At 41.4% G+C, this 13270-nt stretch overlaps 1 protein-coding gene across 2 annotated transcripts in view; it reads right to left on the reverse strand.

Annotated features, from left to right (window-relative positions):
- Positions 1-3033: 3033 nt before the first annotated feature.
- The window catches only part of KIF26A (kinesin family member 26A), a 95255-nt gene continuing 85018 nt past the window's right edge, over positions 3034-13270 (reverse strand). The window contains exons 12-16 of one of the 2 annotated variants that reach the window (XM_072339090.1): positions 9597-12969; positions 5989-6179; positions 5517-5537; positions 4989-5139; positions 3034-4486 (exon numbers count right to left, since the gene is read on the reverse strand). In XM_072339090.1, the coding sequence (XP_072195191.1) occupies positions 4311-4486; positions 4989-5139; positions 5517-5537; positions 5989-6179; positions 9597-12969 (3912 nt within the window). In that variant the 3' untranslated portion in view covers positions 3034-4310. The remainder of the gene's footprint in view (positions 4487-4988; positions 5140-5516; positions 5538-5988; positions 6180-9596; positions 12970-13270) is intronic. The other variant, XM_072339091.1, reaches the window with a different exon arrangement.

Consider the following 13270-nt stretch of genomic DNA (forward strand, 5'->3'; position numbering starts at 1 on the left):
AGAGGTCATCTTAGAGCCAACATTTTTGCCTTAAACCCTGCTTATAGCCTCAATATAGAACAGCTGCCGGTGGAGTTATGTTCCACATGTGACTTTAAAAATAAAATGCAAGTGACTGGAAAACATGGGTTTATAACTAGAAACAAAATACATGAGTATCTTGAAATAGAAATAAATGAAACACTTACTGAACGCTGAGAAAAGAACAAATAATCTCATATTTCTGTTGCAGTCTACTACTACTGATGTTTCAGTACTGCAATTAGGGTGTCCTAGAAAAGCCTTAGCTTAGATCAGAAGCACTATTTGGAAAAAAAATAAAAAATAAAAAAGGTTTAACATATAGATTGAATTAGGTTTTGCTCACACAGCATTTGTAGGGAATCTGTTTGTGATAACTGCATATACAAAGATGGGATGGCTCCTTAGACATACAGTTCTTAATACTTGGTCAGCAACAACAGAGCTTAGAGAAGTGACCACCACCTCATCCATCTAGCTTGCAAACTCTCACAAGCAAGTCAAAATCCTATTTCCCAGAGTCAGTTTTAATTTATTGGCCCACATCCATGGGAAAATACAAAAGTAAGCTTGGAGGCCATCTCCAGAATCCAAGGTTCACCTCACCTTCCTGAGACCCCAGTAACCAGAAAAGAGCCTGGCTTTCTCACTTCATTTCTCAGGTTTTTATTGAGTTACCATTACACTGATTTAAAAATACGGCAGCTGTCACTACATTCTGGGGGGCTGGGAGCAATCCTGTTGCCTGGAAATAAGCATAACATGAGCTGCTTGGTAGACTGGGCCACAAGGGGACCAGGAAAGGGTCCCCTGTGGAAGAAGGAGCTGACGAATTTCATGGGAAGATCTGCAACCAAAAGAGAAATTACTGTTCTGTGACTGAGGCTTGCCAAGAGTAACTCAGAGAGTTCTCCAGCACCACTGGGATTCTATGGTTTTATTTGATACTGTGACAAATTCAACAAGCTCACTCCTTTAAGAGTGCAGTTTAATGGCTCTCTTAGATCATTAAATCTCAAAAGAAAATTGATGAAATAATGTGCCCCACCTCTTTTTGCAACTCTCATTTGTAACCCTTTACAATTAGGCTATTTACAATTTATTGTAAACTGAGCATTTGTTTGCATGAATCTTAAGTGAACAGGACTGAAAAAGAAGCCAAAAAGAAAGGAATATTACAAGATGCAAGGACTTGTGATACAGAAGATACCTCACTATCCACAACCACCAGCAAAGAACGCTGTTTGCATAAGTAAATGTCTGCTATTTCACCCATCAGTGCCTCACCTTATTTTACATCTCAGTCTTGCTTTGTGCCACCCAGCCAGAGGCTAAATGCATCTAATACGTATGCAATTGCCATGTTGACATGGAAGTAAGCAGCCTTGAAATGTCTCTTTCACTATTTTGAGGAAAACATAACCATGGTTAGAAATTAAGAAGAAAAAAAAAAAAAAGTGTCAAAAGCTGCAAGACTTTGGGATACATGATTAGTTTCTTGGTTTATATCTCTGAGTACTGCAGTATTGCTGGAAGTGGGGAGAAACAACAAACACCTCGCAGAGAAGGAAGAGAATGGCAAATAAAAGAACTCCTGTTGCAATTAATTAGGGACTTCAGGCTACCCTGATATGAGCCCAGCTGTGCTGTGCCCACTGCTCAGAGGCAATCACTGGTCAACTCACCTTGATGCAGCAGCACTATTAAATGCACATCACCAGATGACAGTGTAATGGCAGCACTAACAAATCTAGCATTGCACTCCAGTGCTCCTATGGATGTATTCTCCTTCAGCCCTGTAGTTTGGAGGTCTTCCACTTTGCTAACAGATACTCATTCCTCAGCACTCCACTACTTTCTTTGTTTTGATGGTATTTCTCTGATCCTTGCTTTGGAAAATCCACAAAGCATTGCTCCACGGCTTGATTTCAATGCTGTGTTTGGAAGAACTGTGTAATTCTGCACACATGCACAAAAAAATACAGCTTAATAAACGTATCTGATATTCAAGGACATCAGCAAGGGGATTCCACAGAAATTCTAGATGTCACATTCCTCTCTATACAACCCAGTGCAGTACCAAATTCCAATAAGCAAATATGGAGCAGCTTTTTCCAGGGATAAACTACAGGGACTTTGATAAGGGCAGGGCATCCTTTGCAATTTATCAAAAATCATAAAGGTATTTAAGCATCAGAGTCATCCACTCACTGTCCACCTCCTCCAGTTGTATAATGAGGAGAAAAGCATAGAATCATAGAATCACAAGGTTGGAAAGGACCTACAATATCATCTAGTCAAACCGTTCTCCCATTACCATTACAACAGAAGGGGTCTGTTGTAGTTATTACCAGCAGACCCCTTCTGGGAGCTACAGAATGTGGTGTTTGGATGCTGATGCTGTGCTGTAAGGGCTTTGAAAAGAAAGAGGGAGGGAAGGAGGGACAGATGGGAAAACGCTACATGTTACAGGTTGTTTGGCCAAATAGCTTGAAAATACTTGAGATGGTGTCATTAGAAAGATTAGCTTACATTAAGTCTGCCTGGAGCTACTGCAGCTGGCATCAGCGGAAGATAAGGACCAGGCACAGCTACTGTCCAAAGAGAGCAAATGCAGTAGTGTCAGAAATAAGTGTAGTGGTTTGCAATGATGGACCAATGGGGTGCAGGGCTCAATTCTAGTTCCTGAAGTTATCATGTTTTTGTAGACTTGCTCTTAATTGCTTTGTCTCATCAGGAGAAAAATGTTATCTGAGCCACAGGTTTTTGTTCTTAAACTGTGAAGTGCTAACAGTATTATCACTGCTCTTTATTTTACCCTTTGGTCTTTTGTCTCTTTTCTGATTGGTTTATGATGACTAACGTCAAGGCTTTCTCACAAGTTCTCTCTTGGGAAAGAAAATAACATAATATGACATTTAGTGCTGCATGCCACAGGCCATCCTCTCTCTTCCTAACATCAGTATCACGTACATAGCAAGGAGAAATCGTAACAATAGATGTATCTTTTATTCACAGATAAAAACCGAAGCAAGCTGTTATAATACATATTTGTACAAAGGATTTGAAAAAACCATAAAAAGGAAGATGATCAGAAAATATGATTCATTATGAAATGTGGTATTACATACACTATTAAACCTTTGCAAAAGTATTTGTTTGGCAACAATTTATCAATAGTTTCCACACCTATGTGGCCTCCTTCAAAAAAGCACAAATCTCATGCAGCATGTATAAACTTGATCCTGAGGGTTTGCCTTCCTTAGAAAAACTGTAAAAAGATATACTATTTGTCTTAAAAGTTCAAAATGCAAATGCTATATTTATAGTCAAAACTATATAAAAATATGGACCTAACTTAACATTTACAAAAAGTTTTTGCTTCTTTTTTTTGTTGTTGTTGTTTGTTTTATGGTTTTGGTAATAAACGTGATTCTCAGTTCTTGCATTCAGAGAGGAAAAAAGAAAACCAAAAACAAACCACAGTGCCCTTTGTAGACTTCTTCACATTAAAAAAGACCAGGTCTGTGAGAAGTGAGGTTATTAACCAAGGAAGTAGGTTAAGCAGTTAATATATATCTATATATGAATATATAAAATGGAAAACAAACATTTATTTTGATCTGAAAAAGTAATAATACAAAACCCGAAGGTAAAACAATCATCTCAAAATGTCATAATACACCTTTTCAATAGATAAATGTTCATAAAAATATCTTGAACCCTAACCAAGAAAACAATTATAATACAGTTTTAATTCTGCTACATAAAACAGCTTTTCTATGAAACAAGAAGGCAAGTTCAGGTATGAAAACATAATTTACTTATTGCTTTTGCTACAATGTTGTTTGTTTTTTACATATTGTCATAAATACACTATACAGTATAAAATACTTCGTAGGAATACATTTTGTGGTCTGCTTAGGTTTGCTGGCTTTAATTCTAGCACCGAATACAAAAATGAAAATCAAATGAACTTTAAAGGCACTTCCATTGTATGCTTGTTTGATTTTTTTTTTTAATGTCTTGGTTTGTACTAAATTTCTTCACTTCCCTCTGGTAGAAGCAATACTTTTTCCTACTTTTCACTTTGTACAGTTCAGGTCATGTTGAGGCACCAAATGATTTATGAACATTCCCATCCCTCAGCCGTTTCTTTCTCCTACAACATTCATCGCTGCTTTTTAGTCTTCACTTTTTCTCCTTCACTTCCCAACTGCTTAATCTCTTTACTTCTTCATGTCAGACGATCCAGCTTCACTTCCTTCAGTCCCTTGAAAAGCCTCTCTTCAAACCTCCACTTCCCTTACTCCATCTTGTGCATCTGTTATTCCAATATCAAAACACGTCACTATCATGATATGCGACTTGCACAGATTAACACACTGCTCTAGTTCCTCTGTCACTTGTTCCAGTGCCTCCAGGTACTCCTGTGACTCCTTATCAAGATCAGGATCCACTTCAACTGTCAGATTAAAAAAAAAAAAAAAAAAAGCATGTTAAGGTAAGAAGCTCACAAAGAAACAGCATTCTATCATGAGGTAAAAAAATAAATAATGAAATGGACCATTGTACTTCTCTTCAACTAAGAAAGAGTTCCATTTTTCCACAGTTCACCTTGAAACTCACATCACTCAGTCTGCAAACAAATCTCATGCCTCAGTTTCCCATCTGTAACATGGATTTGAAAATACATTTCCTTCTTTGGAAAGAAGGACAATAAAATATTATATGGATATTTAATATTAAGAATCACAGTGTGTCTCTGTTGTTTGTTTCTTCCATTTCTGGTACTATTCATCACTGAACAAAATCCTGTATCACAGAAATGCTATTGCTGTCACAGAGCGCTTGGGTCCCTTTTCAGCACAGTATCTTAGCAAGTGCTTAACTTTGTCAGAGGGATTGCTCACATGCTGAAAATTCGTTACATGTCCATCATAATACTATTTTGCAAAAATACTTACAGTCTTCTTTCCATTTATTCGGATCTATCATCAACCTGCATTTTGTCTCTTCCAACTCTTCCTTCAAAAACTCATGCTTTGCCTTTACTTCTCTGATTCGCTGCTGGCGCCTCTCTAGTATCTTCAGCTTTGTATGGAAATACATCAGACCCTTAAAAGACAAAGAAAAAAACATTTCATTAATTTGCCTGTTATGAGCTGACCTCTGATGTTTGGACACAAATTGCTCCCAGTTCACTACCTATTAAAGTTGGCAGATGAGTTGTTTTGTTTGGTTGGTTTTCATTGTTTTGTTTTTACTATTATTATTATTTGAAGTTCACACCAATGGATTCCAGTCTAGAGCAACAGCATGCTATGTCACTCTAGCATTTGTTGCACGCTTCTCTACGAGCAAACACCTCCAATACATTCTGAAATTATCACTGTTTGTAGAGGATTTCTTTTTTCAGTAGTGGAAAACAAACAAAACCACCACAGCCTAATAATAGGAAATGTGAATTCTTATTTTCTTAAAAGTATTCCTACCTTCTCAACATCCTGGAAAGGCTATTACAAAAGAAATGGGAAAAAGGCATCAGAAGAATATAGAATTCTGGTCTCCAAAACAGAATTAGGTGAAGTGTTTTCCAATTGCAAGTAAATTAAACTCAATGTATCCCTGATTTAATAGAATCCTGTCATTTACATAAAAAGTTAATGACCCTACAGTTGAGAGAAGCTGTAAGGTTTCATCAGCTAGGCTAAGATTATGAAGTTTCCTCATAATGTATTCATTGGTAACTTCCATTTACACCATCAGTCATGTTAAACACAATTAATTTTAGATAGCAATCACTTTCATTTTCCGTGTTAAGGGTACCTCAACATATGAATTGTAAAATTAATAATTATAGTGCTTTAATTGCAATCAATTTCTCAAACACTGTTCCAGCATTCAAGCAAGGATTCTGCTTGTGTACTGTAATTTGTCTACAGTTGTTGTAAAATATGTGCTGACCTCAGTTTCCTCTTGTCTGTGTCGATGTAATCGTTCCACATCATCAATCTCATAAACTTTAATTTCAAATGGCTCCTTTAAAGTGCCTGGCAAAGGTGGTAGATCAACCCATTGGCCAGTGACACTGGGTTTTCTTCCTAGGGAGGCAGCATCTGGCAGTGGAGCAGGAATCAGTCTGCGACGCTGGAGACCTGTAATGACAAAGACAAGTGATCCTCAGATTCCAAGGGGACTAACAGACAGCAGAACATGATTGCAGCAAACCGAAGATGTGGGTTCTATGGAAAATTAGGAAGAAATGCTTTTCTTGATCTTTTCCTTTTAGCAAATCCCCTCAGGCTGCTGAATGAGTTACTGACTTGACAAAGTATGTTCCTGTTAGTTTGTCAATGGGAGTAACAACAGTTCCATTCCCAAAGCAGATGTCTAAGCACTGGCTTTTTATTCTCTCCTTGGAAAAATATTTTTCCTGGATTTATTTCTCTTTGGTGGGTTTTAATTGTATTCATTACCTTGCAATGGAAATGAGATAGAGTAACTTTCCACCAATACTGGTAATGGCTGACAAGCCTGAGTATCTCTTTCTCCAGTTAAAGCCAAGCAAGGCTAAGATCCCTACAGTTCTATTACTTCTTTGCCATGAGCACCCAGCCCCCTCCAGTACAACTGCCAGTACTTAAAGGAGGTAAATGTCAGCATTTTCAGTGACACTGTGGGATAAGAAGATTTTTGTCACTTCAGAAGGAAGCAATCAATCAAGTTGCAATTTGTCACCGCTACACCTATCACTGCCCATTTACATTTAGGTCAGATTATGACAAATCTCACAAATTCCTCAACAGCAAGCATTTGTTTTTTCCACAAGCAAAGAGCAAACCACTACACTGATACAGTTCCCAGGACAAGTTTCCTACAGCAGAAACTGACTGGCGTATTTCAAAAACATTAGTACTTTCGTATAGAAAAGCTCACACTTTGGTGTCCAGCAGTTTTCACTGTCATAAGTGTCTCTCTCTTCATTCTCTCAAAGGCAGAACTTTACATATGTCATGAATGAGTACCGGCATATAGGGCTGGTTAAAACAAGGCTGCAATCCAGTCCCTAGGTAAACAGAAGGGCTGAAGGCCACCAGAAACAAGCTGAAACATCACATTAGCAGTACAAACAGCTTTGGCTGAGTGGTGCCAATAAATTCATTGCTGACAAATCTCACTCCTTTTATTGAAAACCTACTCTCAGAGTTGAGTTTTATTACTTTTGGTCTTCTTGCTAAAGAGAATGTATCAAAAAGACAAGGCAGTGCTGCTCAGAGGAAAGTGCACCCAAGGTATCAACTAGGGTTGAGACCTCTGCAGGAAAAATTCAAGTTAAGGCAGCCAGGTGAGCCCTGTCACAAAATTCCAGATGAAATGGAGACAAAACCCCAGCAGACACCTTATGAGACCAATACACCCCTACAGATACCTGATGAGTTACCTGGTTTACATGCTCTTAAGAAAAACATCCCTTACTCTTATTTGCACCCTTGCTAAATTCTAAGTAACAATAATCACAAGGGGAATATTTTTGGGAAAGGTAAGAGTTGATTCTACTTCTCCAGCACTTGTTTATCATTCTCCCATTCTCAGTTTATTTCACCTGAATCAACACTATTTGCCCACTGAAACCACCCACTGTGACTCTGATCTTGTAACTACATTGGTGAGAGCTGGATCCCCTCTGATGAGGGCACTGAATAGAAGTAGTAAAACACATATACTAAGCAGAAAAACTTCACATACTTCCACTGAACCAGCCAAGGTCAACGTCATTTCTCTGCAGACAAAGTTAAAGGGTGAGGGAACAAGGTTTGCAGTGACACCTAAGGGAGTAGGTTCTGTCTACACAGTGGGTTTCCCTTCCCGAGGTTTTGTAAACCCAGAGACCTGTCACATGACTATGACATAGTTGGGAGCAATGTAATCATCAAGAATCTCCCACTTTGCAAAGATTAGCATATGGTTTAGGGCAATAATGGGAGTGCATTAAACATTTTGTTTATGAAATATTTCATGAAGTTCCCAGGAAACTTTGTTTCATGTATAAAATACATTATGGTCTCAAAGTCTGAAGCACTCCAAAAATAATTTACTGATACAGAGAAATTTCAATTGAAAAAATAAATAGTTTGTCATTTTTTAAGACATTAGAAGCATTTCCTGGGGCAAAAACAAATAGAAATCCATCATCGGGTAATGCCTTCTCAATATGTGCACAACTTATACAGCTGCAAATATTGATTTGTCGGAAAGGTTTAAGAGGTTGCTATGCTATGGAAAGAGAACTGCAACAAATGCTGCACTAAGTTTCCAAACTGATTTATCCCCCACTGAATCAACTCAGTTTCTTTGACCAGAAAGTACCATAGATCTACATCACTTCAACTCATTTGACTTTACTGCCAGAATTGTGCGTTGTGTCTCTACAGATTACAAAAATTACCCCTAGCCATCCAAAAACTGAAGATTCAGTGCATCACTGATATCCATTCCTGTTCTACTGCTACTGGTCAGTACACTTAGATTACTGAATGAGCATTTTGGTCTTTAGCTACGCATGGCACTGATTGTCTCTGATTCTTTATTGTATGTCTTCAAGCTAAATGGATAAAAATGACTACTGTAACAGCAGTCACACCAGCCTGATTTTGAAGCTGGCTACAACCAGGGACACTTAGATGAGCACCACCATCAAGAGCAACAAGGAAAGGTACTGGAGAGAAGAAAAGGGGACTTGGCACTCATATGCCCACCTCTGCATGGTGCAGTCAGATGCATCTGCCTTGGCACAGCATGCAAGTGAGAACCATTGCTTCTGAGCAACTTCCACATTGGTCTGCTATTCTTCTTAGAATCCAAACATTTACCTTCCAAACATTTTTCATGAAACCTCCTCTACAGTGCAACACAGTAATTTTGCAGTTATCTGGCAGTATTAATGCACTCTCCTGCACTGCCTGCAGGCCCTACTTTTGGATACTCTAATGCATGTCCAGCAATCTTCATTAATTCACAGATGCTGTTCTCCACTCCAGACTTATTTCCTTGTTTCCAAACAAGTCTCAGCCCACTCCACAGAAACTTCCCATCAACAGAGCTCCTCTTCTCCTCACTGCCCCCTTCTTGCTCTTCTTCCCCAGCCTGCATGAAAACACTCTCCATCCTCACAAAAATGCTTTCAGTATCTTCACTCTTCCCAATCCATCTCTAACACCCTCTTCACCTGGGCTGTGTTTGCTGCTGACCCTGCTAAAGAAGGAAGGTCCCGGTCTGCCGGCAGCCACCTGCTGCCTCCTCCCTCATAAGGAGGCTGCCAGCGCCCCAGGGCACCCAGCACCTTCTCTTGCCCTCTCTGCTGCAGCACCTGTGTCGCACCTGCAGCTTTGAAGTGAAATAAATGACAAGTAGCTGCTGTCACAGCAATACACGTGCACACACAAGTGCAATGCAGGCAGACCCCACTTCAAGCTTGCCCCAGCCCACTTCTGTTGGAGGTGCTATGAAAATTCCACACCCTCCAGGATGCAGCAGTGTGCTGGTGGCCTGGTCACCTTCCCTTTACTCCTTACCTGTTGATCGTTTCTTGGGGGACTTAAGGCTTCTCATCCGGCCTGGAGAGGACATCCCACTTTCACTCATGGAGTCGTGCGCAGAAGAGGCACTGCCAGTGGCCTCGCTGTCTCGAATCATACTCTCATAACCGCTGCTGCCACCACTGTGGTAAAACAGAGCTGTCCTCCCCATGGCTGGTGGCAGTTCCCCACTTAAGACACTGCTGTTGTCACTACCATGCCCGCTGCTGTACCTCTGAGGCCGCCGGGGTGCCGTTATCTTGCTGTATGGAGATGGCAGCACTGGGATTGGTGACTTCTCATCACTGAGATTAATGCCACTGTCGTTGCCACTATCAGAGTCGGTAGAGCCTCGGAAGTGGCCCACCTTGGCAGAGCCACCAGACACCAGCTCATTCACACGGCTGTTGGCTGCCCTCATGGCCTGCTTCGTCCCCATGATGGTCCCTCGGCCAGGTTTGCCACCAACAGGTTGCATGGAGCGAGGTGCAGCCTTTCCTCCAGGAGCCACACCAGAGCTCTTCCCCACCGGCTGTGCCAGAGACTTCACGGAGGAACTGAGAGACTTTGACCCGCTGGCAGAGAGGCCCCGGTTTTTATTCCCGCTAGCTTGGACCTTCTGGTTAGCTGTGGGCTTTGCCTGGCTGTTTTTACCAGGCGTGGGGTTGTTGAAGGACAATGGTAAAGCTCCACTAGAGGCAACGGGGGGAACACCCAGCCTAGGGACAGAGCGTCCTGCCCGGACGTTACCAGTGCTCACATTTTCCCTCACCAAGTTTGCTTTGGATCCGACTGACGTCAGACTGTCACACCTCTCCAGAGACATGTGGCTCCCATAACGGTGCACAACCTCACTTTTTGATGTCTTTGCCTTCAAGCTTGATGTCATCTTAGGCAAAGAGTGATCACCTTTCAGGTTCATTCTACTGCTGGCACTTTCACTGAAGTAAGACCCAGCTTTCAACCGCAAATCCAGTTCATCTTCAGCCTTTGGTGTGGAAGCTCTGGCAAACTCTAGGCTGGAGGCTTTTCCCCCACCACTTCCCAGAGCAACAGGTTTCTGTTCCAGGCTTGATTTGCGCACAGGAGGTGCTGGAGGCATTGGCCCACCTGGTCTGGGCAACATACTTGACTTCTGTGGCATGCTCTTCTTTCCCAGTGAAGATTTCAAGCTGCCAGTAGCCATAGGAACATCTGAATTCCCTCTGGTGATGGCCTCTGACAAGGTACTGTTATTAGCATGTGATACTGGCATCACTCCCAATGTGGTGGCCCCTCTCTTCAGCTGTGGCATCTTCATCACAGCTTCTGACTTCTTTGCAGCTCCACTGGAGGATTTGCAGGCCATTTCACAACCATCCACAACCCTCTGTGAACAGGCAAGCACAGTTTGTGACTTCATTGGCCCAGATGATGTGCCAAAATACTGGGCAGCTTTTCCTGGCTGCTTGTCAGTACCAAATGCATGAGATTTTGGAGACAGCAATGCATCCGTGGGCTTTGTTTCCAGCTGATTATCTGTGCGCAGCAGCCAGGGATCTTCAAATACACCATGTGGATTCTGCAGATCTTTATAACTGATGACAGTATTATTGTGGATTGGAGACGAGGTAGTTTTTGTTTTCCTAGGAAGACTAGAATGTATTGTTTCTATTACAGGCGTATTACGAGAATTACATTTTATTTTTACAGGCTGATCAGAGACACAAAAAGCACTTTTAATCTGAGATGCTTTGGTAGTTTCAGAGGTTTGAGGGCTTTTTCCAAATCCTGAGGACAGTTTGCTAGAACTCATGCTCTCACTGTCCAGTTCAGAGAAGCAAAATCCACTGTCATTCAGAGCGCTTTTCAAAGGGACAGATAAATTGGGTGAATCCAAGTTGAAGGGATCCTCAGACTTATTACAGCTGTAAGATGTCTGAGCTACAAAACTGTCACTTGACTGAGCTCCATCACTCTCAATTGTACAAATGCTGACTTCACTGAGCCACGAACTGATGGAGGAACGTCTGCTGCTGGTAAAGGGATCTTTAGCGAAGGGCACAACAATATCAATATTTACACCAGTAGAAGTTTCCTGTGAGGTATAAGCATCAAACTCATCATTTATGCTGCTGATAATACTAACTGGTCTTGAACCCGATGCAAGAGCCTGAAGGGAGCAGTCGCTGTTAAAGCTAATGATACTGGAAGGTCTTCCATTATCCATAATCCCACTGATAGACAGTTCTTCCACCACAGTGAAAACAAGCTCATCCTCTCCATTCAGCTCAACAGGCTGCTGTAAAGTCACCGTAGTAGTCAGTATATCTCGATCAAAACATTTACCTCTGAATGCTGATCGGAAGCTGTGTACCTCTATAGCGCCCGACTGACTCTGGCCATTGCTACCAACCAGAAATGTGCTTCCTACAGAGTTTTGCTCAGTTTTGTTTGCCATCTGCTTGCTCATTCCCACAGGAGGAGTCCGAACTGCGTTGCTATTGTCCAGTTCTAAACTCTGAGCTGTGGAACTTGGCACCTGCTCTTTCTGCTGTGGAGGTGGGGGTGCTGGGCTTGGCAAGGGCCTCTTCACGTACGAAGACTTTTCTTTAATGACACATTCAGCTGTGACTTTATTCTGCTCTGGGTTCTTTGAAGGGCTACACCTTGACAACTGCAGGGAATCGGTGATTGTCTCTCTCTCCCCCTCCAGTACTTTGCTGTCAGTGCTGCTCTGCGGCACAGAAAGCTCCGTTCTCAAGTGAGGCGTGCTCTTTTCATGACAATTACCATTGCCACCCCTTGGTGCAACAGCCTGGAAAGGAATATTATGCCCTTTTTTTGGAGATGCAGTTTCTTGGGAAACTGGTTTCTTAAATCCTCCAGAAGGAGAAGACAGTTTTTCCTTTATCAACTTAGACTGCGTGTTTTCTGTACCTCCGGGCACTGGACTGCAATTGGATGTAACAGACGTCTCTCCACAAGCGTATCTGATAGGTTCCTCGCTTCCATCAATGCACTCTAACCTTTCTTGCAGTTCAGCAAAAGTGTTGCATTTAAAATGGTCCTTGTCAGAACTCCTACCGCTAGCAGAATTGTCTTTACTTCTCTTCTTGTTCAGGGATGGGATTATGGGAACAAACTCCGGAGGACCTTCATTATCCGTCAATTCCCTGTCAGACAAAGCCGCACCATTGGGACCAACATAGATGACAGTATCACAAGACTGTTCACTGCTAGATGAATAATCGGGATCACTAGATATACTCAGGACAGGAAGGTCAGGGTCAAGGGCAACAGTTCGTGGGTGGAATGGTCGAAGATGGGGAGGTCTTCGGACATGTCCTTCTTCACATGAACTCTCTCCTCCAGATGAGCTGGATGCATACTGCAAATGATCAACAGGGGAAGAGCTATTAAATAAATTGTTTTATGTGTACTTAGATGTGCATGTAATTGATAAAAAGAGAAGGTTCTGCAATATACTCTGCACAGTATGTACTATCACATCTACATCTAGTGCAAAAATATTACTGTGTGAATTAAAGTTACAAGGTCATACTACGCAAATTTTACTGCAGTCATAAATAACACCTTTTCAGACAGTTTACATTAAATACTACACATTTTCTTTATCCTCAACAGTTTTCTGCTTCTTTCTTATTGGTTTTTAATTAACACAAATTGAA

The sequence above is a fragment of the Excalfactoria chinensis genome, chromosome 5 (assembly GCF_039878825.1).
Source record: "Excalfactoria chinensis isolate bCotChi1 chromosome 5, bCotChi1.hap2, whole genome shotgun sequence".
Taxonomy (NCBI): Eukaryota; Metazoa; Chordata; class Aves; order Galliformes; family Phasianidae; genus Excalfactoria; species Excalfactoria chinensis.